This window comes from Hippocampus guttulatus, chromosome 16, assembly GCF_054856545.1.
Source record: "Hippocampus guttulatus isolate MCC_2025c chromosome 16, RoL_Hgut_1.0, whole genome shotgun sequence".
NCBI classification, from domain to species: domain Eukaryota; kingdom Metazoa; phylum Chordata; class Actinopteri; order Syngnathiformes; family Syngnathidae; genus Hippocampus; species Hippocampus guttulatus.
Genome location: NC_141276.1, coordinates 2,370,592 through 2,396,120, shown reverse-complemented (window position 1 = coordinate 2,396,120; position 25,529 = coordinate 2,370,592). Strand labels below are relative to the sequence as shown.

At 46.0% G+C, this 25,529-nt stretch overlaps 5 protein-coding genes across 7 annotated transcripts in view; 2 read left to right on the top strand and 3 right to left on the bottom strand.

Annotated features, from left to right (window-relative positions):
• Positions 1 to 1,979: 1,979 nt before the first annotated feature.
• Positions 1,980 to 8,364, bottom strand: kcnj4 (potassium inwardly rectifying channel subfamily J member 4). 3 transcript variants are annotated; one of them, XM_086133849.1, is made up of 3 exons: positions 7,753 to 8,364; positions 5,998 to 6,118; positions 1,980 to 4,405 (listed from the first exon to the last, which is right to left on the bottom strand). In XM_086133849.1, exons 2-3 carry the CDS (start codon positions 6,024 to 6,026, stop codon positions 2,776 to 2,778), a joined length of 1,659 nt encoding a protein of 552 aa, XP_085989975.1. In that variant the 5' UTR covers positions 6,027 to 6,118; positions 7,753 to 8,364; the 3' UTR covers positions 1,980 to 2,775. The 3 variants fall into 3 exon arrangements, with proteins under 3 accessions (XP_085989975.1, XP_085989977.1, XP_085989976.1); XM_086133851.1 differs by lacking the exon at positions 5,998 to 6,118 and having other exon boundaries at positions 7,753 to 8,362; XM_086133850.1 differs by lacking the exon at positions 7,753 to 8,364 and having other exon boundaries at positions 5,998 to 7,733.
• Positions 8,365 to 9,578: 1,214 nt separating this feature from the next.
• On the top strand, positions 9,579 to 13,763 carry kdelr3 (KDEL endoplasmic reticulum protein retention receptor 3). The gene is made up of 5 exons (XM_086133853.1): positions 9,579 to 10,057; positions 10,782 to 10,882; positions 11,355 to 11,513; positions 11,594 to 11,846; positions 12,956 to 13,763. Exons 1-5 carry the CDS (start codon positions 9,967 to 9,969, stop codon positions 12,997 to 12,999), a joined length of 648 nt encoding a protein of 215 aa, XP_085989979.1. The 5' UTR covers positions 9,579 to 9,966; the 3' UTR covers positions 13,000 to 13,763.
• A 183-nt stretch (positions 13,764 to 13,946) lies between these two features.
• On the bottom strand, positions 13,947 to 16,002 carry LOC147192416 (GTPase IMAP family member 7). The gene is made up of 2 exons (XM_086133852.1): positions 15,778 to 16,002; positions 13,947 to 14,974 (listed from the first exon to the last, which is right to left on the bottom strand). The coding sequence occupies exons 1-2, from the start codon at positions 15,809 to 15,811 to the stop codon at positions 13,947 to 13,949; spliced, it is 1,062 nt and encodes a 353-aa protein (XP_085989978.1). The 5' UTR covers positions 15,812 to 16,002.
• Positions 16,003 to 16,127: 125 nt separating this feature from the next.
• LOC147192415 (ankyrin repeat and fibronectin type-III domain-containing protein 1) lies at positions 16,128 to 25,507 on the bottom strand. Its single transcript, XM_086133848.1, has 18 exons — positions 25,346 to 25,507; positions 24,976 to 25,273; positions 24,264 to 24,464; positions 24,068 to 24,181; positions 23,615 to 23,712; positions 23,182 to 23,272; positions 22,337 to 22,444; positions 22,096 to 22,195; positions 21,791 to 21,920; positions 20,916 to 21,035; positions 20,622 to 20,728; positions 20,265 to 20,379; positions 19,247 to 19,413; positions 18,913 to 19,090; positions 18,467 to 18,629; positions 18,095 to 18,261; positions 17,756 to 17,960; positions 16,128 to 17,539 (listed from the first exon to the last, which is right to left on the bottom strand). Exons 1-18 carry the CDS (start codon positions 25,505 to 25,507, stop codon positions 16,803 to 16,805), a joined length of 3,261 nt encoding a protein of 1,086 aa, XP_085989974.1. The 3' UTR covers positions 16,128 to 16,802.
• mei1 (meiotic double-stranded break formation protein 1) overlaps positions 25,187 to 25,529 on the top strand; it is a 28,460-nt gene continuing 28,117 nt past the window's right edge. Inside the window, exon 1 of the mRNA XM_086133842.1 lies at positions 25,187 to 25,297. The gene's annotated coding sequence lies outside the window, so the exon portion shown is untranslated. The remainder of the gene's footprint in view (positions 25,298 to 25,529) is intronic.

The following is a 25,529-nucleotide window of genomic DNA, read 5'->3' as shown; positions in this document are numbered from 1 at the left end:
CACACACACACATCAAGTTTTGCCAAGAATCGCAACAGATTCCAGTTCAAAATCTAAAATTCTCATCAATTGATCCATAAAAGCCACACGCACCAAATCCATTTATTTGGACTCCTTTTTCAAAGCTCGCATATCGTCTGGCTAACATACTGCTTGACGTGTCTTACAACTGAAGACTTTGTAGACAATCGCTCGATTATTATCAATCCAGAAACAAACGTGAATGACAAACGCATTATGCTGGCATCAGGTGGAAACCTCCTCTGTCCAAATTTGGTCAGTCTTTTTTTTTTTTTTTCTCCATACAGATGAACATGATTGAGTCGTCCCCACATGGGTCTGTTATTTTTACAAATACAAATAAAACTTAAAAACTATGGTTTGCGATCTGTTACCATGTCATGGTCATTGCTCAACAAACGTCTTTTTTTTTCTTTCTTTTTTTTTGTGGTGGGGGGTGGGGGGTGTCCTGAAAAGTGATGGAGGGATTCTGTCCGACATCCGGAACAGGCAATGTATTGTTTATCAGTTGCACATGGGAGGAGTGCAAGTCCCAGGAGAAAGAGGGTGCACTTCCTTGACCGTGGAAAACCGTGAGAGTGTGTGTGTGTGTGTCGCGCACACACGCACACTCACACACGTATGCGCAGACAAATATCCCATAATTAGCATGCTTACAGGCAGTTAAATGTCCGGCACAAAGACTCAGTGTTGGGCCTCGGTTGCTCTCTTTATAGACAATGCACAATACGGAGTCCGTGGGACCCCCCCCCCCCCCCCCCAATCACCCCAATAACCGCCGTGACCCGGCTTCTCCCATTTCACGATTCCACCCATGACTCTCATTCACTCGGTGACCCGTTAATGAAAAGCCGATCGCCTCCGGGCCGGTTGCTGCACAGCTCGCCACTTTCCTCCCTTGTTCTCACCGTTCTTATGCGTGTGTGAGTGTTGCCAGTAGATTTGCACTTCCTGTCCTCATGAGACTCAAATGTCCAGCTTGGTGCCGGTGCATGGGAACCGCAACGGTTTGATGTGATGGGAGACTTGGTGCCGAGTCAAAACCGAGCCCCAATTTTGAAAGATGCTGATTACATTGAGATCCCGATGGAAACAAAGCACTTGAAAATGCACAGCAAGAGGAAGTACAAAGCAGCGGCAGAGTCCGTCGGTGACGGACAGAACTGAAAATCAGCTCAAGTGATTTTTTTAATGGGCTGAATGTTTGATACCGCAGCACCTCTGTTGAGTCTTTGGGCCGGGATCCACGTTGGGCCTGGTGCCTTTGAGTTTCTGCGTGCGTCACAGGACGGAATCGAGCTCCGCACTTCCGCACCGCTTCGCCAAAAGGAGTCGTGTGGTCCTCCTCTCTTTTGCCGTTTGGTATCAAACGGACCCAGTGCGTTTGCTTCCGTTCTATAAACGTGAGGGTCCGCATCCGACGGTGTTGTTCACGTGCACATAATCGCAATGCGCCCTCACGTTTCATTTCAACAGTCACGTCTGCCATTCGACGCAGAGTCGAGCCTGTGACGTTATCGGTCATACGTGTCGATGGCGTAACGCCGCCTTGGCGTGATGCGGTGTGCTTTGGATCACGGCTGTACCTTTCTTTCGCTATCGATTTGCTTTCGCCGTCATTCTGATGCAAGTTGACCTCGGGTTCGAGCAGTGTCTCATCCGGCTGCTACGCGAAGCTGATTGACATATTGAAGAACCCTTTTCAAAGGGATCTTTCTTGATTGTAAATTTGGACACTGATTCCACCTTCTCCAGATGATGTTTTTTTTTTAATGTTGTGACATTTTTGTGTTCGCGTTCACCAAAGATAGGATTTTATGATCAGCTTTTGTTGACTTTACTGTGAGATCTTGCCAAAGGCCTACCGGGAGCTTGGTGGTGGTTTTCATGCACTTGAAATAGCTGCACTGACATCTAGTGGCACAGAATAGAAGAGCAAAGACAATTCAAAGATTTATTTCTGACATTTTAAATTCAACATCAAATATTAAAGTGCAGTGTTTATTTTTTTAAATAAAAATGCCTCTTACATTTAAAATAAATTATTTGTGTGTGTTTGGAAAATGTAGAAAGCTGGGAAGAAAACACATTACACTGATATGTACCATTTCTCTTCTTCTCACCCCAATGAATGTTGAAATTGAAAACCCTCAAAACATGCACATCGTGTGTGCGTGTGTGTGTTTCGATTTGCACGTGGAAAGTGTTTTTTTTAACCTACCAAAATAAACAACGATACTTTTTCAAGTGAATGTAATGTTAGTTGTCAGTGAGTGAAGCGTAATTGTTGCTCATTAGCACAGACACGAAAAAAAAGAGTACCGTACTTAACTTTCGGTTTCATATTAAAATGTAATTTTCTCCTCTAACCACCCAAATATTCAAACGATATACCGGTAGGTTAGTTGAACACATTTGAATCACGCGGAACCAACGCACGTGTCCGAATTCAGTAAATGCAATAAAAGCAGGGATGTTTTTTTTCCCCCCAGTGTACGATTCCTCCCAGATCCACATTTGCACCAGACACACGTTTAAAAAAAACAACAAAAAAAAAAGAAGAAATGAGTAAGTGCAAAGTGATTACAAGTTCAATATTGCCCAAAACTTGAAAATAGAATAAAACCGCCATAAGCAAGATTGCGCACTTTCACTTCGGTCAACCTTCAGGGCTATCTTTTTTTATGATTCCTCCGCTGTATATCAAATGGCAAACTGCAAGACGGTACTAAATGTACGTCTTCGCCGTGCTCTTCAAATCTCTGGCTCGTTCTTATACGTCACCGGATCAAGCGGAATGGCCGCCTGTAGGATGTCAAACTCTATCTGGTTATTGTCCATGTCGAGAACACACATGACATTGCGGCTCACAGACGGCACGGCGGCCGTGTCTTTAAACGTGTTCTGGAAGTCCACCGAAGTCCTTCTCTCCTCCGCTCTTTCCTTCACGACGAGGTGAGAAGAGTCAAAGATGTCATCATCTTCTTCTTCTTCTTCCCCGCAGCTCAGCGCGACCTCGTTCTCATAGCAGAAGGTACTGACCGAACACGGGATCAAGCTTTTTGAAGACCTGCACGCGGAGATGGGCGAAACCACAGAGGACGTCCGACTCGCGGTCCGCTCGAGCTCTTTGGCGCTGAAGTGGGGCGTGGACGGCACCTCGTAAGTCTTGTCGAAGCGTGCGTAGTCGACCTTGTAGCAGTTGCGGTCCTCATAGATGACGGGCTCGAACCTGCGGCCCCAGAAGATCTCCCTGGAAAGGTAAGAGCTGCGGAACTGGGTGGTCATGGCCGTGGCCTCCACCATTCCCTCGAGGATCACCACGATCTCAAATTCATCCGTCTCCAGATCAATCGGGCCCACGGCGTACAAGGGGCTGTCTTTGTCGATCTCGTGGACGATCACCAGCGGCGAGACGAGAAACAGCCTGTCCGTGCCTTCGTCGTAGCCCACGTTGAGGTCGATCTGCTCCAGCGGGACCAATTCTCCTTCCGCCGTGACGTAGGAGCGTATCAGCTGCGCCCGGACGTGAGCCTCCACGATGTGGCTCTTGCGCAGGTTCCCCACCCTCCACATGAGGCACAGCTTGCCATCGCGAAGGGCGACGACGGCGTTTTTGGAGAACACCAGCGTCTGGTTTCGTTTCTTCGGGCGCGCCATCTTGGCCATAATGGTGCCGATCATGAAGGAGTCGATGATGCAGCCGGCGATGGATTGAACGACCACCGTGACGACGGCCAAGGGGCACTCCTCGGTCACGCAGCGCCAGCCGTAGCCGATGGTGGTCTGCGTCTCCATGGAAAACAAGAGGGCGCCGACGAATCCCCGGACGTGGAGGATGCAAGGCGACCTCTTGGCCTGGCCCGCCGTTGCGCGCGCCGAGTCGGGCGAGCGCGGCCCGCTCGCCGCCGCCGGGCGCTCCTCAAAGTCCCCGTGGGAGAGGGAGACGCTGTAAAAGATGATGCCGAAGAACAACCAGGAGATGATGAAGCTGGCGCAGAATAGGAACAGCAGGTATCTCCAGCGGATGTCCACGCAGGTGGTGAAGATGTCGGCCAGGTAGCGTTGCCTCTTTTCCTCCATGTTGGTGAAGACCACGTTGCATTGTCCGTTCTTCTTGACAAAGCGGCTGCGAACCCGGCTCGAGCCCCTCGTCGGAACCCTCCCGTTGGAGTTGCTCATCCCTCCTTGTCCCCGCGCGCCGGGGACAGCAGCGGAGGCTGCGGACCGCCGCCGCCGCCTCCTCCTCCTGCTGCTGTCTGCTTGCGTGCCACAGGCCGAGCGTGAGCGCACGTCGGAAGAGGAAGCGCGACCGTTATTGAGATCCAAGGCGCAGATCTTTAGACGCTCCTCGTCTGGTATGTTGTTTGACACGATGCTGTACCTGGGAGGCAAACCAAGATGTCACGCGAAAATGGACGAGTTACAATTCACCTTTCTGAATCATGTTTGTTCGCCGCGTGCGGACGTGAAGGAGGATCCCGAATCTTACAATTGAGATCATCGATAGCGGGGGGCGGGGGGGCGTCAGAAAGGTTCCGGGACTGGCGTCACAAACAATATAGGGTATATTTTCAAACCCAGACCACGAGTCTTTCACCGCGAGTCAACAAGCGGGTCCGCAAACGGATCCGGCCGGCGTTCGTCTTGTTCAAAGCGTGAAAAGAGGCGAGAGCGCTGCCAGGAGAACCTGTGGCGGTTTTGTGATGGCGCCTGCTCGCGATGCCTTCAATATCTGATGGTTTCTGGCTTGCATGACCTGGATTGGGTCAATGTTTCCGCTCGGTGGGTTTTTAAGGAGAACGGAGAAGACCTGGAGGACTTCAAGATCGCCTTCATTAATTTATTGACAATGGAGCTGGGAAGTCATAGGAGAGCAGGCTGGGAAAGTGCGTTCGACTCTGGAAGGGGGAAAACTCGACTGTGTCTTTTGGTTTAGAAATTTATTTTTGGTGATACCGGTTCTCGGATACCCTAACTAAAATTTCTTCGCTGGCGTCTCGAGATGTCTCTCCTTTTAAGTGGATTACCGTTTGAGGAAGGTGAGCTTCATGAGAGGGATTAGCGTCATGGCAGATTATGAGATTATAAACTGTGTGTGTGTATGAATCCGAGTCGGTCACAGAGTCCGACATGCAGATACCAGATGCGCGCCGACAAAGGGATTCTTCCGACTAGGTGGCGGCGGTTTGAGGCAAAGCGAGCGTGTGTTCATCGAGACCTGCTTGGATGAGTTTCGTGCGAAAGAATGTGAGGAGAGCCTTCACGTTGACCCCATCAAACACCTTTTCGGAACGAAACGCAAAAGAGGTTTGACCTCACAAATGTTATTCGGCAGAAAATTTTAACGACACGCCTCCGTTATTGCCACGACGGCTCCACTTCATATTTAATCATTCCATCCAGATTCATGGATCTTAATTGTGTCCAGAAGAGTCATCTCGAGCCCTGTGAATGATTCATTCCATTGCGGGGAATTGAATTAGGAACCAAGTCAAGAAAAAAAAAAGGGAGAGAGAGAGAGAGAGAGAGATCCAGTCCACTGATAACGGAGATGCGCGTACGTAGAACAATATGTCATGATCAAGATATGACATGCGCTTGTTGCCATAACAGATGCTCGTGCGGCTGCGGGATGAGGAGGAGAACTCTGTGTAGGACGGTACGGGATGGCCTTAACCTTTGTGAGGATCTGCTGGCTGGAAATATCCCTGAGCTGGTCCTGACTCACACCGTTTAAGGGTCCAATTAACAAGGCCCCCCCCCCCGCCCCTTCCCCCTGAAAAAAAGGAATCGTCGAGATGACGAATAGAGAGAAGATGCACTGATTGTTCGACCGTTCGTGAGGTTGCGGCCCGCCCGGCGCCGCACGCTTGCTGGCGCCGGGGTTCATCCGTCGCCAAACGGAAGGCGTCGAAGAGACCATTCGAACAGTCCCACACAGAAGCCTGCCTCCATATCACCTGTGGGACCTACTTGTTCCCATGGCAACAATAATCCCTCATTTGAGGTTTTGGTGGGAGGCCAGTCTGATTACTCCCACAGATCAGGCGTCCAAGCAGGCAGGCAACGCTCGGGCCTCGGAGAAGACCGCTCGCTACACAAGAACAGAAGCAAAGGAGTGCAAACAGTCCGTCATAAGTGGGACCACTTTGGAAGCGGGAAGAAACAAAAAAGAAATAAAATCACCAGCCGGAATGACGTCAATCAGAACATATTTGCAACTTGTGAGATATTTCTTCAACCTAATCGGATTTTGTCCACGGGGGGAGTCTTGTATCATCTGTGTCGTATTGTCGATATAGAAATGTGGATTTCGACTTAATCCTTATTTGACTCGGCCGTGTTTTACAGACATCCGAGATGGGATTATCTTGTCACGAGGATCACGGCGGACGCAACGGATCAGATTGTGCCATGACACCGCAATGTCAAGAAAGCAATTTTTTTGAAAAATCCCCTCATATAACAAGAAGGAAATAGGCACATTTCGTCCTGTGTTCTTTTGTTATTATTATTTGAGCCCTTTTGGAGGGAATTACAAACAAAACGTTCACAGAAATGATGGACTGACTGTTTCGGTTTCCAGTGAAGAATCAATTTGGCAATAAAGTCTTGCATCTGCCACAAAAAGAACTGGCAAATGCAAGTGTGGATTCCACAGCCCGCCCCTGAGACGCGTTCTCATTCCATCCTCCGTCATTTCCATCTCGGATGCGTTTGATTCAATCACCGGAGTCATCCATTAGGACGACTGTACATGCGGCGATAGTGAAATGATAAATGCTTTCTCAAGAAAAAAATTGTTGCCTGTGAGCACGGTTCGGCTGACGTTTTCTGGCCTCCGATGAGCAAAGATAATCGTTTTAGAGCTACGCTCCTCGGATTGTTTGAGCAAAACGCAGTTGCCTTAAACTACAGCATGCGTTTGAAAAGTTGACCTGGTATCGGGTCAGACGGCCACAGTAGCCGGCGTCGGCTCGGCGGACGACTGTCAGATATGATTCAAAATTCATTTTCAAAGCCGACTTTTCAGGAAAAATATTGCGAGCTGGTGGATTAACGAACTTCGTGCACTCGGATGAGGGCTGCAGCGAGATTACGAAAGAAAGGAGAGTTGATTTTATCCATGGAAAAATCAGCATCTTTGGTGAGTATGATCGCTTGTTTTATTTTTGTCATCTGACGAGATAAACATTGAATGTCAACCACACAAAAGGACATTTTTGTGTCGCGACTCGGAGTTGCTTAGAGGAAGATAAAGGATAGGTGGATGTGGCGCAGGTCTGCATGCTGACTTTAATTTGGATGTCTGTCGGTCTGCCTCTTGGCTTAGAAGGATCAAACGCTAAATGATAGAACCTGACAAATTATTTGAGTTTTAAATTGATCGACAGCTGCACGGCGACAACAACAGCTGATCTTGACGTATCTGCATCATTTTTATTTTCCCATCCTCCTGTGATATTACCTCTCTCGGCTTACTCCTGCGAACACAAAGTGACCCGGTCATACTTTGCCCAGCAGTTTTCTTTTTTTCCAGACTACCCCTAAAAAATGTTTGCCCCTAATATTTGAGACAGTGCAACTACAATTTTCATCGACTTGCAACCAGTGCAAGCAGTAAATTTGCTGTTTGTTTATTTATATATATTGCACTAAAGTACAACTGTTGATCTTTAGATTGAATTTGAATCGAGAATGAAAAACTGACTAAAAAGATCAACTCACCTTTCAGGCTGATTGCTGTTTTCTCTGTTTGGATTCAGTTTCCCTTTGATTGAAACTCACATCCCCGCTTTGCACTGTCCGCAGCGACTTGTTGTCTGGTGCACGAGTTTCTCTTTTCCTTCTTCCTTTCTTTCGCTCTCATTTAGTTGTTTCTTCGTCGCCGGTTTTTCATCATTCCTCCCTTTTAATCCGTTATTGTCCTCCTTGGCGGATTGTATAACCCCGCCACTGAGCACGCTCCTGTGTGTAGCCTGGGCTGAAACTGCTGTGTCAATCTGGCCCCTGCACTGCATGAAAGATATGCAGAGGGAGGAGGCGAGTCAGAGAAATGATGAGAACGAAAGGTGGTGATGTGGGGGCTCCCCTCTGGACAAATATGTGTCGGTGTACGATAAGTTTGCGCCGTGTTTTCTGTACTAGCGACAAGAAAAAGGGCGCAAAAATTAAAGGTGACTTTTTAAAAAACAAACACACCAAAAATAATGTCTGCGCATCATGCAACACAACACTGAAGACGAAATAATACAAAATGCCTCCCTCACAGCAACTTTCCGTGACTTGTTGACGCTTTCCGAGCTGTGCAGCTTCAGTTCTCCGCTGCCTTTTGAGCCGCGATGGGCTCCCACTCACATTCGTGATTCGTCCACAATGGACGTCATGAGGGGCCACATGGGAGCACGACTATTTTCAACTGCACATCTGCAGATGCGGGGTAATTAAAGCATAAATAGCCGACAAACTCATTGTCTGAGTTCACCCACAATCCGTTCGTTGTTCCCTCTCCCATCAAGCGCCGATTGGAATCTTTTTTTCAACACCACCTCCTCTGAGTGGGGATGTGGTTGTAGCTCTGCCAATATGCCAAGTGCAAAGAGGAGGAATACGGGGGTGGCGGGAGACGTGTAACCTGTAAATAGCTTCAACAGTGTGATGAACAGAAAACATAAATATTAGAGACACTGTCGAAGCTGGAAAGAGACTTCCAGGAAATTGAAAGAAGTGTGCAAAGAGAGGGTGAACTTCAAAGAAGGGGTGAGGGAGCTGAGCAACAATGGATTAATAGATAAATGGATGCAAAATGTCTCTCGAGCAAATAACCCCGAAAACCCCCTTGACGATTGAATTCACAACCAAGACTTAGTCGTGAAACAAAATGAATACATCCACTATCTACTGCCTATTTGGAAGAGAACATCAGGTCCGAGTGCTCGGTGAGAAATTGATGGTGGGAGACCCGTTGCGCAATCTGAACAATATGAGATGAATGAGAAGGATGATGGCGAGATCGAGTCTCTGTATGTATAAATAGAAGTTAAGCAGGCCTAGGTGTCAGATTAGTTGCCAAAACCTTTAGCTCAGTCCTGGGGTCATTTGTCCACTGTAGGCCTATGTCTTGCACGTTTGATTCCCCTGTCTGCACATTTGTCTTCATCTTTTTTTTTTTTAATGGGTCCTTCACTAATGTAGAGCAAGAACATTCATAACTCTATCTATCCATCCATCTCTCTATCTACAGCTACTGAATCTCGATTGCTGCACAGTCATGATTTTGTGTATCGGTATGTCATTCAGCCCAGCAACTTCAATATACCGAAGGGATGAGATACCCCTCGTATTCAAACCAGGTTAACCTGGTTCATTTTAAAAAATGTACAGTTGGTAACACTCTCCTCTCGGTCCTCCGTTGGATACATTCAATCACCACTTCAAATGACGTGGACAAAGTTGAGGATTACAGCAGAGAAATCAGTTCACATTCAGACAAAAGATTCTACTACTGTGATGCCTACTGCCATTTTATTAATGTACGTGTTCAGTTACGACAAACAACCGAAACACGGCGTGTTCGGTATTATGTGGACGCAATATCCTTTAACTTTGGAAATCAGCACCGGAAACGCTTTTATTTCATGAATGTAACTTAACAAGGATTTCGCGTTTTGCTTCGTTAGCTGTCAGCCACGTCACCTGGTCTTGCAGAAACTTTAGTTCCAGACAACTAACTGCCTTGTGAGCAGATGCTAACTGATGCTTGTTTTGTTTTTGTTTACGAATCGGCACACATCGACGGTTGGGTGAACAGCGATCAGCGCTAGGCATCTTTTTGTAGCCTTTTTCATAAGCTCGTAACGCGAATTGCATTTACTTGTCGGCCCAGTGGCCACAGTTATTCAACTAAATCAAGGTGTACTGTAACTGAAAAGGAAACACAAAATGAACGTCTTTCGCCTGGCTGGTGATGTGTCGCATCTATTGGCCATCATTATTCTCTTAATAAAAATATATAGATCCAGATCATGTGCAGGTAGGTTGGCATTTTTTTGTACGTTTGTGCTTTAGCATATTGTACAGCATTGAAAAGTGACATATTGATTTGAAGTGAGGTCGTGTTTTTACAGTACATGTACGAATATCGCTGATATCATCCATAAGTTTTAACGGAGGAATTTGAATCGTGTGTCTGTAATAGTGGAACCTACGTGGCAGTTAGCATGCTGTGATGTGCTTCCCCTCCCACTTTATTACATTGCTGTCTATGGATGCTGGGCTCACAATAATCTTTCGGCTGAAATGTGTTGATTAACCTAAAACGCAGGCGAACATGATTTGACGGGGAGACGAAGGAAAGTCATGTCTCTCTTACGCTCCACACAAAACTAAACTGTTACATAGCAAGCGGCAAGCTACTGGTCGCCGACGAGTTGATTTATCCAAGAAGCAGGCTCCAGCAGAGATAAACTGGAAGCGTCACAAAGAGGCAAAGGCGTAGACCTCATAATGAACAGAAAATTCCGCAAAAAGTACTGAATCGTGCAACAGCTGGACAAATATTCAATCATTACGAAAAAGGTCGCCTGTAAAGGTTGCAGTATATTTTCGGTTCATTGTGAAATTTCACCTTAAAGCCCAATCCACATCCCTAACTTTTTGTGAGTCGTGTTTGCAGCATGCCCACTAAATCCTACCAAACTTAACGTGTATTTTAGATTATAATATTGTAACCGCTCTCGTTGTTTTTGTGTTTGTAGGCATCTCTGGGAAGTCTCAGGTGCTGTTTGCGCTTGTCTTCACCACCAGATACCTTGACCTATTCACCATATTCATTTCTCCTTACAACACAGTCATGAAGGTAACTGGGCGACGATGCTTGTACTTGCAAGCAAGAGTGAGGATGTGTGGACGTGATGTGAACGCCAGATGACCAGCAGTTACATATTATTTATGGCCGTCATTCCTTGTAATATCAGTCGATGATTATTGTGAGATTTATTAGCTCACGTAGATGATTAGAATTAATAATAAATAACATAGCAAAGGTCATTCAAGCAAATTGGTTATTTCATAAGTGTGCACCAACTGGTAGTCATTTGCATGAATCGGCAGCCAAGAAGCAGCTCTCACTTTCAAAAAGGTTGGTGACCCCCGATTTAGGGTCTTCAATCAACTCAACGTTTGTTTTTTGAATGTGAAAGCAAGCAGGAGAACCTACAGATATTCTTATATCAAATTAAAATGAGAAAAAGACGAGCAGCTGACACATTTCAGTCTTCCTAAGTGATCCTTTGATGTCATCTGTAATCAAAGTTCCACACTGGCCTCAGGTGGTGTTTTTGGCGCTGTCCTACGCGACCGTGTACATGATCTACATGCGCCACAGGGGCACTTACGACTCTGAGAATGACTCGTTCCGTGTGGAGTTCCTGTTGGTACCAGTTATTGGCCTTTCCTTACTGGAGAACTATGCCTTCACGCCATTGGAGGTAAGCAAACGTTTGACTGCACGGTGTGAAGTTTTGTTTCAGTTCCGACTCCAACTTTTGTGCTTCTTTCTTGCACCCAGGTCCTTTGGACCTTCTCGATCTTCTTGGAGTCTGTGGCCATCATGCCGCAGCTCTTCATGATCACCAAGACGGGCGAGGCCGAGTCCATCACCACCCACTACTTGTTCTTCCTTGGCCTGTATCGAGCCCTTTATATCGCCAACTGGTTGTGGCGCTACCACACAGAGAACTTCTTTGACCATATCGCCGTGGTGGCGGGTGTCGTCCAGACCATTTTCTACTGTGACTTTTTCTACCTTTATGTCACAAAAGGTGAGCCCAAACTACAAATGCATGACAGGTGCACTGTAAATTTGACATTGCTCCTTGAAGTGTTATTCATATACAACGGACAAAGACACTGGCCCCAAATCACGAATAAATACAAAGAAATGTTAAGCGTATCAACAAAATCACCATCAGAGACATCATGAGCGCGTACGTGAGAATTGACTCAGAATTGACTCAAAATGGCGGCTTGTGCCCAGGCGTGGATCACCCAATTTGCTGAAACCCTCGCTTGTCTTTTCTTTGGCTACTCCGGTTTCCTCCCACATTGCAAAAACATGCATGGCGGGTTAATGAGGCACTTTGTAAATTGTCCCGAGGCGCATATGTGACCGCGAAGGGTTGCTTGTCTTTCTGTGCCCTGCGATTGACTGCCTACCAGTTCAGGGTGTACTGCCCCGAGACGGTCGGGATGGGCTCGTGAGGGTAAGCCGTTCGGATAATAACGGATGAATTACCGACACCGAACCTCAGTTAGTTGGTGTGCAAAAAAAAAAAAAAAAAAAAAAATCAAAAAAGCGTGACGGCGCTCAGATTCAATCAGACCTAAAGCACGATGACGTTGCACCCGGTCATTGTACACGGTGTAGAAAACGGTAATTGGTACAGGCTCAACGAGTTTGCCGTCACAGAGCCCAAAGACAAAAGCAGACTGAGAAACAGCTTGCTGCATTGCCGCTCGACATTACCGTGAACTACAACCCAGGAATTTGAGCAAATATTTCGGAAAAGTCACCCACTAAACACGCTTGAAAATTCATCAATGGGCTTCAAGGTTTTTATATTTAATTCCTTTTTACACATCTGGCACTTGAGAAAAGGGGGTAAGTCCTACTTTTAAAATATTGCCTGGAAACACAGACCTTGAGACTTCCTCTTCAGTTCACCTTTGAAAGTTCCACATCAGGGCATCTTAATGTTTGCTATCGGAAAACAAAACGACCCTCGAAGTTCCTTGCACCTCCGAATCAGGTGCCGTTTTTTGAGTCAAAGTGACAATGTGTCGAGTTTGCCCGAAGCCTCACATGGTGAAGCAGGAGTGGAGAATTGTTCTTTTTTTTTTTGGTCATCTTTGTTTTGTATTTTCTCTGCAGTGCTCAGGGGGAGAGGAAAAATGAGCTTGCCGATGCCCGTTTAGTCACCGGTCGCAGCGCACAGACCACCCCCTCGACTGTACGACTATAACTCTGGGGACTGATGAGCTGACATTCCGTTGACCAAAACAAGTGCTTTACTCCGAATGTAATTCCTGCCTGGCTGGTACTTCTTTTCGGTCTTTGTATGCTGACAATGTATCGCATGTTTTCACATGCAGCCTACATTTGGGCACCTTTACCATCACTATATGAGCACCATTCGCTTTCATAATTGATGTCACAAAGACAAACGAATGCAGTTTCCTACACTTGATGTACTATGAGCCGATGAATTGTAGACCCCCCCCCCCCCCAAATATTTGTCGGATCCATAGTCTATCTACAACCTCCATGAGTGCTTACACTTTGAAATGTTCTAAAAATTTCTGCATGAACACAAACATAACTTTGTATGTAAAAGTGTACCCAGTCATGGAGCACAAAGTGCCTTCTTTCATTTGGAATTATTAGACACTCCTTTATTCATACGGTATCTTTCCCCCTTCGTGCCAAGGATGTGTCCTTGATGTGTTGTATTTTTTTCTCTCATTTACTTTTTCTCAGGATGATGCGTTTCGTCACAGGAGTAAAAAGGGGCTCACCATTTTTTTCAGGAACATCAGCCAAAAATGAAACATAACCATGTAATATAAATAGAAATTCATTCCAATGTAAGCTGTCATTTTAGCTGTAGTCGGGATTTATTTTATTTTTTTTAACTTTAAATGTGTTTTCCGCTCTAAATTAAATTGCACATTTATTATCATTGCCTTTTTTTCTTGATCCGTGAACACTTGCATTGCAAATGTGTGCTTTTTGTGCGGCGCACGATATCAACGACATGTAAGTGGATGTGATGGTGTGGCGCCGCGTGTGGCGCGGTGATCGTGTGAACTGATTTCGATATGCGTTTTAGTGGACCGCAGAGCCAGGCCCGGAATCCATTCAGTCAGTGTAGGAATGTTTTCCGGTGCTTGTAGATCACCTTACTTCCTTCTCTCACAGCACCTCCAACCACTTTTGCAGCTGAACTGATGGAGAATGGCGAGGTGACCAGAGCCGCCGCCGCCTTCTCCACCACTTTGACTTTCTTCAAAGCTTTGCCTTTGCCTTTGTCCGTCTCGGTGAAACCAGCCCCTTCAGCTGCACCTGTTCCAATTGCAGTCAACAGCTCGCACCAGAAGAGCCTCTCTGCCCTCCGTCTGGCAGCCTCCTCCTCCTCCCCTCTCTGCCTCTTTTGCAGCTCCGGCTGTTGGCCCTCTGTTTCGTTATCCTCAACATGTAGCCACCTTTGTCGCTTTTCTTCCAGAATCCTCTCCTGGGTGTTCCTGATGGCATTCTCGGCCTCCTTGAACATGTGGTTGCTATAGCAACCGCCTCCGTTGCTTTCCACAATCTTGTTGATCTTTGTCAGAAGTTGCTCCACTTGTTGGGAGCAGGGAGTCATATTCTTCCGCTGGCTATTGTCAAAGACATGAAAGCTTCCATTGCAGCTGCTGACAAATGCAGACAGCTCATCATTCTGCTCCAGAAACTCTTCCACACGTTTTCCTCGCAGCTGGTCTCCCCACGTGAACAGCACCAGTATAAACCTGGTGACTTCAGGTCCAAATGTTGCCTTAATCCACTGCAGGACATCGCTCTCCTCCTGGGTGAACCTGCCAAGTTGCAGGGTCACCAAGAATACGTGGGGTCCAAGAGTGGACAGGGCTACACACCGTCCCACTTCTCCTATGACCTCCTGAGTGGACAAGTGTGTGTGAAAGAAGCCTGGCGTGTCAATCACAGAGATGCACCTTCCGCCTGCTGTCCCAGTCTCCTTCGTGCAATGTGTAGTGACAGAGCAGGGGGAGACGTCCGCCCCGAAGGCCGGCCTGCCCAAGATGGTGTTGCCAGAGGAGCTCCTCCCCGATCCCGTCTTTCCCAGAAGAGCGAGCCGCAGCTCGGCCTCCGACGTGGACTGTGATGCATCACGAGCTGCAGCAAAAACATGGTAAACTGTAATATACTGTAGAATATTTTCCCTGTTATCAATGGCCACTGATAGACTTGCACAATCCAAATTATACCTTTCAAAATCTCTGAATAACTAAACCTTCATGTTCATCGATACTGCAAAGTATTCCATTGGACAGGAGTTAAAATGAACCCCCCCCCCCCCCCCCCCATCTCTTCATATTACACTGAGTATTTGAGAGTGTAATTTGAGTTACATTGTACAGAGACTGAAGGCTGACAAGTGAGCTACAAATAATATGGTATATTTTTGCCCATATTAACATTTCAATTATTGTGTTGAACACATTAATAAACACTTTCAAATGCCCCAGTTGAAGTGCTTATTAATGGCTATGTTACAGTTAAATCTAACACTTGTCAACAGCATTTTTTTTTAAATCAGAGATTGCTTTGTGTGTCCCGGAACGTATTTTTGATGCTGATTCAAAAAACGTCTTTTTTTTTATTCTAGCAGATCAGGTTTTTGACATTTTCGTTTTTTAGTTTGACGTACGTGTGAAGTACGTATCAAAGCTTGCGTAATACGGATTTTAAAGTGCCATCATTGTATACTGCATCATCATTTTTACGGGCAACACTTCTGATAGAACAAATCTCGAGTGCAGGCGTCTAATGTGGCCGGTAGCACAAACTACAATATTCGGTCTATCATCGAATAACGAAACATTAAGATCAGGAGTTGTTTGGAGAGTATTGGGGGGGGGGGGGCATTTCGTTGGCACAATGCTGCAATACGATCACGCAATTCGCAAGCGACATACCTCCAGATGACCAAGCATTTTCAGATGTTGACATCCTGACAGAGAAGATGCTCCGTCCCGGTCTGTTGAGGGGGCTACCTAACAAGCAGACTGGATTACTTTGTTAGAGTAGAATGGTATTCAAAAAGAACCTAATACGTCGAAATGATTTTCCTTCACTATGGTGCAGTGCATGCAAGTTTGATTTCATGGCTGTAGTGACTTATTATGGCCACACGGGGGCAATCAAACACTTTACATCAGCGGTTCGCCAACGTTTTTTTTTTCCTCCCACACTTCAGTACCACCTCAAAATTATTTGGCTCTCCCACCACCAATGATCAACATTAAAATTCAGGCACACAATAAGGGAGGGTTGACCAAAAACGATAGAGGTTTTATTCCTAAAATGCTAAAATTACTGTGAAGATCATCCACTGTCCACAGTTTCAACATTAACAATACACTTGATACCGAAGTAGAAAAAAAGTGTACTTAAATAACGATTCAATTAAAATGTGTTGTGCAGAAATCAAAAACAAATTGTGCCGAAATCAATGTTCAAAAAGCTCCGAAAGTTCAAATGCACATATATTGTACTGATGTCAATCGCCGCACTTTGAGAATCAATGCTGTACACTTATTGATACGAGTAAAAATCAACTTAAATTACATTTTAAAATACAAAATAAGTAAGTACATGACACACTTTAGAAGATAGAATACTTGCTTTTTTTAATGTCATAATTTGACAGTAAAAATGTTGCATCAACACATTTTAGGTGTCAAGAAAGAGAACTTTTGCATTCTGGATTTGTTCGGAGTTTTGATTTTAGTAGAATCATCAAAATGGGACAATCAGCGGAAATTATTTGTTGGGCAATCCAGGGAGCGCTCAAGGCAACATAACTATAAACTCCAGAAGAGGTTTTCTGGACTAACACCGACCCATTATGAAACGACTCCGGTTAATATGTGCAGCTAGATCCAAAACGTTGCTGTGACAAATCAGCCGACCTGCAGCTGCATAAATTATGAAAGTCTTTTTATCTGGAGGAACTGTTAAATGGTCTGTCCCATTCGGCCTGGTTCCTGACTGGAAAATGCAGTTCCCTACCGGGATCCTGCAGAGATACGTTACCTTCCGGGGCACCGTCTGTGTCACGCACCGTGGTGTGTGAGCTGGGCACCTCTTGTTCAAATAGAATAGTATGGTGAGAGTTTGTGTCATTCACGCTCTTGCTTTTGTTTGGACACAGGATTGTCTCAGTCCCACATATGGCTCCATCCATCAAGCGCGAGTTCCCCGAGTGGAAACAGCTGCCCTTCTCAGCCATCCCCAGTCCAAAGCTTTGAATCATATCCATCACCGACGGCGCAGAGGGACTACTCGGGGTCTCCTCTTCAATAAGACTCAGTGTGGGCAAAATATCCACCAACTCTGCCATCTCCATTGGGCGGATGACCTCAGAAATGCTGGAGGGGAAAAGCTCCGTCTCACCGAAGGGCTCAGGTGCGTCCATCGCTGCGAAGCCTGCTTCCAAGGGTCCAACAGGAGCAGGCTCTAGTCCAGATTCAAATAAAGTGCTCGCACATCCCAATTCAGATTGGCCGATGCTTGTCATATCCGCAATAGATTGGACACTGATGTCGACCGGGTAGCCTCCCTTTGCAACGCCTTCCATTAACACCAGTGCAGCCTCCTCCATGACGGCCAAATTTCCTGCTGGAGAGGACACTTCGGCCGTGACAACATTTGGTGGAGCCATGCTGACTAAAGTCTCTGAAACATATACAAAGGAATTCGTATCGCCAAGTGCTATTATCTCAAAATGCTATACGACAGCAATTTTTGATCACAAATCAATTAGCCACAGCGTTTTGACCACTGCACAAGTCCATTGCAAGGACTGTATCAAATATGCAGTCTATACAAAATGGCAAAGCACATCTTGGGTTGACATTTGAAGAGCGCAATCCGCACGTCCGCATTTTTTACCTGCGGCGGCCCTCTTTGACTGCCGCCGAAAGGGCCACGTCAGTCTGGCCGTCAATCTTTCGTTCTCTTCCTCAGGATCGGGGCATGGCGGCGGGTCTCCGCCCATGACCAACCCAAGAGGCACCGCTCCCACCCACTGCTTGGACCGAACGCACTGCAGACAGTCCATAATCCATCGGGCATCTCGCCACACCGCATCCAGACGCTGATCGAGAAATGCAAGAAATGGTGAGGATTGTTCTGATTGAAAATGATTGGGGACGAAACCCCTTGCGATGCAATATCTCGTTTATGTGAGTATATTTTCCACATAATAAATAAATCAATAAATAAACTTGCATGGGACAGGTCGGTGACGTGGTTGAGACGCTCGCGTGCCACTTCCACTTCTCTGGCGTCCAGCGCCTCCCGCAGAGCCTGCTGAGCCAGGTGAGTGTCCAGATCCAGCCTCACCCAGGCCCGGCAGTACTGGGACGCAAAGTCCCGCTCATATGTCCAAAAGTGTACTGGTTACAAAGACGATTGAAAGGAAATTCAAATGACTGACAAAGAGCAGCCTCGGTATGAATAATTTCCTCCATGAATGACGTTAATACAGTCGAGTACATTCCAACAGAGGCACTTTTGTTGTAACCCCGTTAGGCATTTTCTACTCGGTTTGAAAATCACAAGAGAAAATTCAGGAACTGTTTAGGTGTCTTTTTAACTCACCCAGCTCAAAGATCTGCAGGGGCATGGTCAGGCCGCCCTCTTTGGTTCCCAACAGTGGCCAGTAGCTGGAGCTAAAGTCTTCACTTGGAGGGAGAAGCAGCAGCATGGACACTTTGTCTCCTAACTGCAGCAGCTCTCTGGTGTATACGCCATACTGGTAGGCCTGTCAAGGACACATCACAGCCATCCTGTTATGTAAAATCACTGTACATGCTGTAAATCGCAAGCACCGGCAGCATGCTTGCGGACACCAGAGGAATTGAAGACTAGTCCACATACGTGAAAATGGTTGTCCCTCTATATGTGCACTTTGTCCGTTAACCAGTTCATTGTACTCTTGGCATGTGTAAACTGAGCGAGGCAGGACGGGGTTAAGTAAGTGGTCAAGTGGAGGCTGCTTGGATGGATGCATCAAGTCAAGTGGCAAAAAGTCAATCTGCGTTTACCCTGTAGAGGGGGATGTTGAGCTTTGTCAGGAGATGTGAGACCGCTGCTCTCAAGGCCCTGATGAACTCCATCAGGCTGCTATTTTCCACCAAGTTGTCCTCCTTGTTGCCGATTAGGTTCTGAACACCGTGACTGGTTGTTTCATAAACATTGCTCTGGAGCCACGCCCACTCTTCTCTATGACAACGCAGTTTGAAAAGACGAAAGAGTTAGCAAATAACGACTCGCACAAACTCAGTGGCACTCTACGAACAAATTATACATATAATTATATAAGGTAGTAGGTATCAATCAATTTAGTTCAAGTCATAATTGTAATTTAATGAGTGTCACCTGGTGACGTGGGCATTGTGTCTGACCCTCGTGTGGCACAGCAAATTGGGCAACCTTTGAGGCACCAGAACTCTGATTTGTTCCACTGAGCTCCATAGTTTCAGGATGCCGACATACAGACCCGATTTGGCCCCCTGAGTGCTGTGCCTGTGATAGTCCAGCTTCTCCTAGGAACAAAGTTCATAAATTGTTGGTGAGTTCAAGTGGTGCTTATTGCATGTGATGTTTGATTGCCTCACGTCGGTGGTTAGACCGCTTTAGCTCATCTGTAAGCCAGCAGCCGGACGGGCACAGTTTCGGTACCACTGTGAACCAAAGTGCTAGGTGTTGAAGAGATGCAAGTCTGCTTGTTGGCTATTGTTGAGTGTCCTTGAGCAAGGCACTGTTCCTATCCCCCAGCTCAAGAGGTGCAGCATTATGCGTTCATCACTTTCATTCTGAGGGCCTTTTTTTCATAGGCAGGAGCTTGGTGTAAAAAGTGGTGCATCTTCATTTTCATGCCAGAGCAAGTTTAATTTGGACCAAGGGCATTTTCTATTACACGCCCCCGGCCCACCTGACAAGTCGGTGACAGAAAATAGACTAGGCTTGAGACCAGGTGATACCAGGTCTAAGTTGTGGTGCAGGCGGTGTCACGTGATTTTGGTGGGTTTGATCCAGGCACAGGCAGATTCTGTATTTCTTTCATAAATATGACCACAGCATAGACATGTTCTCGCGCTGGGGCCATGAGGTGGGTTGTTTAAATTTAGTTGTTTTTTTTTTAAATGAAAAAAAATCCTTCAATTTGGTCTCGCAAATTATTTTGTGTTAGAAATACGTTGCTTAACTCTACAAGTCAGAATATTTATATACACCTGCAAAATGGGATCAAATGAAAATGCTGGGGGGGGGGGTTTGTTATTTAAAAAAAGCACTTTTTTTTTGCCTGGGATATCCTAAGTGTGAATACCTATATGTATTGATAGTCTCCCCCCCCCTTTTCTTTCCTTTTCTTTTCAAGCCAAAAATGGCTCACCCTTAGGTGTTCATAGAGCATATCCATAGCAGTGGGTTCAGGCAATAGAGGAGCTCTGCTACGATTCTTCTCCAGGCGAGTCAGAGGCATCCATTGTAGTGGAGGCTCAGGATGGCTTCAATCGGAGAAAACAAAAAGCATCAATGTATGAAATGTATTCGCACTCTGATGAGTGTAACTGAGTCATAGATATGACAATACAATTTAAATTTCATTTTTGTGGAAAGCAAACTAGAATTGAGTAGATTTTGGCCCTGACAAAATAAAAAACCATAGGCAAGTGGCAATCTTTCAAAGAGTAGTTTCAACATTTTGCTGACCAAGTATTGTGGTTGTCTGGTCGGAGTCAGCACTCACCTGTTAGCATTTGGGAACTCCTTTAATGTCACAAGTAAAATGTTGCCCTGTCGGTCTTTGAGCGGTTCGTAGTACACTTGGCCAAGGTCTTTTGTCCCCAGTGAAGACTGGCAGCAAAGCAAAGAGGAGGATGAATATATTGTATATTAGTAGTGGGGATTCATTCAACAAACAAAAAAGGGATTTGGAATAGCGTCGGGTAGAAAAGTGAGAAGCTAATTAAAGAATTGCCCGTAAGCAATTGACCTATTTTAATTCTTCTTGTTATACAGCATTAGCAATTAAATTTCCTACCTGCAGCTGGGAGACGGCTTTTAAAATATTGTGCCTATTCTGTAGGAGGGATGAGGAAGATGAATGAGCAGAGGAGAGTTCTTGCTGGAGCCAAGGCACTTGCTCCCATGCGCAGGACAACTGCAGGAAATAGACGGCATTCCAGTCTAAATTGCACTTTTGTGCACACCGTTAAATAACCTACATATGCGGAATAATTGATAAGAACGAATAGCTGTGTAACCACTGCAACCGCAACATTATGACTACTTGCACCATTTAAATGAGATTTAATACAACAGCTGTGTAAAAAAAAAAATTGCATTTACAAGAATAATGATCAGTTTTGCTTGACAACAAGGCGTTAATTTAAGAGAACCTCGATTGTCGTGGTTGTGATTTGCATTGATTGATTACTCGATGTAACGGCAGCTCTCACTTTAACGCAGAGGTTTGACGCCAGTGCACTTTCAAAACAAAAATAAACCCGTTCAAATTATTTCCTCTCTTAGAGTGCAATCCAAGATGAACATTTTTAATATGCTTCAAGGCGAGACCTTTGTGAGTTGGTTTGTTTCGTTGAGTCGTCAAAATGTTATGACAAAACTCTCACGGCCAGTTCCCGTAGAGCTCGTGAGTTGGGCGGTATAATATAGTATTAAACACTGATGTAGTCAGAAATTATGGAGACACTGTATTTTTCTTTCAGGCAGTAGCTGCAAATGAGTTATATTGATATTTTTAGTCACCTTGGTAGAGGAAGGACCTTGAGTGTCTCGTTATGCTTTCAAAGGCTGACCGCTTTATATGGCTCTTGCAATAGATCTCAAATGGTGTACGTGGCCATAATAGCGTGGGTGCTTATATGTTCACCCACGTGTTCCTCAGGAGCTCACCTTGGCAAACCAAACAAAGTTGTGAGTGAGAGTGGTTGAGCAGCACGGGATCTCCACCAGTGGGAGTTGATCTTCCGCCGTCACCAGGATGTTTTCCTTGTGGTAGAACACGGTTGCCAAGTACACGCCCCTAATATATGAGAGAGGGAGAGAGATAATAATAATAATAATAATGATAATATCCCCCCGCCCCCCTTTATCATCAAGTCCTGGGAAAAAAAAATTCCTGGAGCCGTCCCCGAACACGATGAATCTACAACCGCCAGCAAGGTAGACTGAGACAGGCGAGCGAGATGGAGGGTTACCTCTGTAAGAGACGAACAAACTTGGTAGCAGACTGGAACAGTTGTTTGATGCCCCGAGCCATGGACAGGCGCATGCTGGGGCTGGAGGCTTTCGGAATCTCTGTTAAATAGCAGAGCGGGAATGACTGGCACCAGTCACTATTTTTCATTTGATAGACTTGTGCACTCACGGAGCCTTTGATTATGACTAAAAGATGAAGAGGCGGAGCCCAATTGTACCAGCAAAGATGTGTTGGGTTACCTTTGTAGTAAACTCTGTTATGAGGCTCTCCAGCATCCTCCAGAAGCTTCCTCACGAGGGATTCATGGTTTCTGTCTTGGGACTTGACACCACTGCACTCTTTCCAACCTGTAAAGGAACAAAACGCGCTATGCAATGATGGAAACTCCTTCACTCTGCCAAGCCCTTGCTTTCAGTGAAATCTCAAGGCCTTGGCTGTCGATTGACGACCATCACCGTAACTGTGAACGTAATAGTGATGTTTCGCGCTGAAACCTTGAAATGAAAATTCAGAACCGAGTGTTATAATCGACAGTCAACATAAAAATGTGTAGATACGATCTTTTCGATAGGGTAAGTAAAAATGATAATGCACGCCCTTTTCGTATATTTGTTTCTTGGCCGTGTTTAGGATTAAGCAATCACATTTAAACTCGTGTATCATCGAGAGTAAACTCACACCTCCTACCATTTAAAGAGCTCCTAATGAACCCCAAATATATATTACATCGCCTGGTGGGCTTTTCCTGGCAATTTTTGGCCGTTTTGAACTGTTCACAATTTCATCCATCTTGTCTGAACACGTTGGATCATTTGAGCCAGAACTGTGTCATAATCATTGTCTAGCATCATTTCTCAGCACGAGGGGAACGTGACTGCCAGCAACGAATGTTAATTCAACCTCCCAGCAGCCGCGACACAAAGCCCACAGTCACAGGGACATCTTTTAAGCCTCCACCTTTTAATAATTCAGGAATCTACCCGCAATGAGTTGATTACCACTGTCACATCAAGGCGGGTGTCACCGTACAGCGAGAGCAGAAAAAGAACACGAGCCTTTGTTGATCCAGGTTGAATATACTTACCGGAGGGAGCAGCACTGACGGGGGTAGAACACCGAGGCGGGCCCCAGCCTTTCACATTGTAAGCACTCGCCCTGACAAAGTAATCCACTCCCTGGATATGAAGAGGCTAAATTATTACACCGGACGAAGGCTCACTTTCAAGATAATGAAATCATTTTCATTGTCATTTCATTTTGCTGAAGTGGGACAGTTGGGTGAGATAAGTCTTTGTTTGATGTGATTTCATCGCATCCAAAAGGAGTTTAACGCCACAGATGATGATAAGGGATAAATGCAATCTGTTCTGGGGTCCAGCCCGCTGCGTGGGAATTGCACAACACTCCAGCAATAAGTGAAATCCACGAGATAGAAACACACCGTGGGCGCGTTATTATAGCATACACGGGGTGGTGTTTGGGGAGGGGGGAGTGTGTGTAGTTGCTTGATGTCTTACAGCGATGAGTCCCCGGATACTGCAGGAGGGATTCTTGGTCTCAGTAACTTGGGCTGAGCCAAGGATGCGCTTGAAGCTCTCCGAGGTGCTCCATTCCACTGTCAAGCCAAAACAATCTCACTGACAATTTATTCTCTTTGTCCTGTACAGGGATCGAACTTGAAGTTTCAGTGCCTCGGGTAAGGAGACTGTACTATTGGCCGTGATATTTGTGCAGTTGGAGCAACTCTAAAAAAAATTTTAAAAAAAGGTATTCGCTCTCCGTTCCCTATCCCGCTGTAGTCTGAAAACATTTAAATTCATTCTCTGACCAAAACATTCAACGACTGTTCATTCCCATGGAAGGTTTCCAACTTGCTAACATCCCAGAATGTTGCCAACCGCCCGTCGACGATGCAACAACGTATCAATCTGTACGATATTCCCGGTAAAATGTCTTCCTTGACTACTTACCCTTGTAGCAGGTGATGAGCCCCGTGCGGTCACCTTCGAGCTCTTTGATTGCCACAAACAGAGAAGATGTGCTGGTCACCACAATGGATACTTGACAGGGAGGACCTGGGAGTTCTGGATCAAACATTTCAAACATACACCAGACAAAATGAGTCGTATTAAAATGCCGAATGTCCGCAGCAGACCGTTGAGTGACCTGTGTGGTGGAAATTCTCCTTCATCCGGCAGTAAAGTTGCAGCCTGAGGCTCCAGAGTCTGATTTGTCTGTGGACATCGGCCTGTGCATGAGAGCCGGCCCCGGCCTTCTTCAGTAACTCCTGCTTCTTCTCATCCACCCTTTCTTTCGCCAACGTCACGAGATCATCAAGCTTAATTGCCCATTCTTCTGGTCTGCATACTAGCAGTCATACGATACGAAAAGGAAAAAGCAAGGCTTCATTTTCAATATTCTTTGTATGAACGCATTGAATTGTACCTCTCAGTGAAGCTTACCAAGGGAAATCAGGAGCAGGGATAGAAATTTTAACTGCGGGGACCAAGCCGTCGGCAAATGATTTCGAGTCAATGAGTTATTTTTGTGTCACTTACTTTCCTAAGAGCCTGTTGGCCAAGGTTTTGCATTCAAAAGCAATTGGCGAATTCTTCTTTGAAATCGAGGAGCGAAAAAAAAAATGCGGTCAGATTTGGCTTTGATGACCTGCATGTCGGTCAACTTCATCTCCCTCCAGTCTAGCCTCGCTCTGCCCCTGCTTCTTCTATCTGTGTTCGTTTGCAGCCCTTTTGCTCGTTTTTAATTTGGGTTTGGATTTAATTGTGCAAGTGGTCACTAGGTTGTTGGTTTATTCCCTGTTAAGCAATTATATTGCTGCTTCTAAACACGGCATGACTGTTTCCAACCATGTACTTACAAATCGGGTTGTGCTTAGCTCCAGCTTTGACTAGCACATGAAGCAGGGGTGAATTGTGGGTGAGGGCAGCCACATCCAGGGGGACGAGACCCTGTTCGCTCACTCTGTTCACCCCCCTCTCCCGGTCTTTCACCCAGTCTCTCTCTTTCTTTTCTCCTCTCTCCCACAGGGTTCCTCCTCCGCCTCTTCCTCCTCCTCCTCCTCCACCTCCCCCTCTACAGTTATTGTGGATTCGGGACAGCAGACTTTGTACAGCCAACGTGTCTTCATTCTCCACCGCATCCCACAAGGTCTTGTACTAATGGGGTAACAAGAAGATGCTGTGAGTAGGCGGTTGGCATCGCCATAACATACAACGATCACCCCTTACAGCATCTGCAGATTTTCCAAGGTGCTTGGGTGTGTCTGCTTCCCCGCCGACAGATGACTCTCCTCCCCTTAGCCTGACTGATAGGTTTCTATAGAGCCGCTTGGGTGAGACGGGACCCAAAGAGCGCCGGCGATGCGGCGGGTTCCTCGGGGATACAGACATGACAAAGCAGGAAGAGAGAGGA

What these genes read in the sequence shown, in the direction of transcription:
- kdelr3 (XM_086133853.1), top strand. Translation starts at nt 9,967, where the DNA reads ATGAACGTCTTTCGCCTGGCTGGTGATGTGTCGCATCTATTGGCCATC. An exon ending in CTTACAACACAGTCATGAAG is followed by an intron (nt 10,883 to 11,354) that starts GTAACTGGGCGA and finishes CACTGGCCTCAG; the next exon opens with GTGGTGTTTTTGGCGCTGTC. An exon ending in CTACCTTTATGTCACAAAAG is followed by an intron (nt 11,847 to 12,955) that starts GTGAGCCCAAAC and finishes TTTTCTCTGCAG; the next exon opens with TGCTCAGGGGGAGAGGAAAA.
- LOC147192416 (XM_086133852.1), bottom strand. Translation starts at nt 15,811, where the DNA reads ATGTCAACATCTGAAAATGCTTGGTCATCTGGAG. An exon ending in AAATGCTTGGTCATCTGGAG is followed by an intron (nt 14,975 to 15,777) that starts GTATGTCGCTTG and finishes TTTTTGCTGCAG; the next exon opens with CTCGTGATGCATCACAGTCC.
- kcnj4 (XM_086133849.1), bottom strand. Translation starts at nt 6,026, where the DNA reads ATGAGGGATTATTGTTGCCATGGGAACAA. An exon ending in TATTGTTGCCATGGGAACAA is followed by an intron (nt 4,406 to 5,997) that starts GTAGGTCCCACA and finishes TTTGCCTCCCAG; the next exon opens with GTACAGCATCGTGTCAAACA.
- LOC147192415 (XM_086133848.1), bottom strand. Translation starts at nt 25,507, where the DNA reads ATGTCTGTATCCCCGAGGAACCCGCCGCATCGCCGGCGCTCTTTGGGT. An exon ending in TTGGAAAATCTGCAGATGCT is followed by an intron (nt 25,274 to 25,345) that starts GTAAGGGGTGAT and finishes TTACCCCATTAG; the next exon opens with TACAAGACCTTGTGGGATGC. An exon ending in TTTGTTCGTCTCTTACAGAG is followed by an intron (nt 21,921 to 22,095) that starts GTAACCCTCCAT and finishes CTCATATATTAG; the next exon opens with GGGCGTGTACTTGGCAACCG.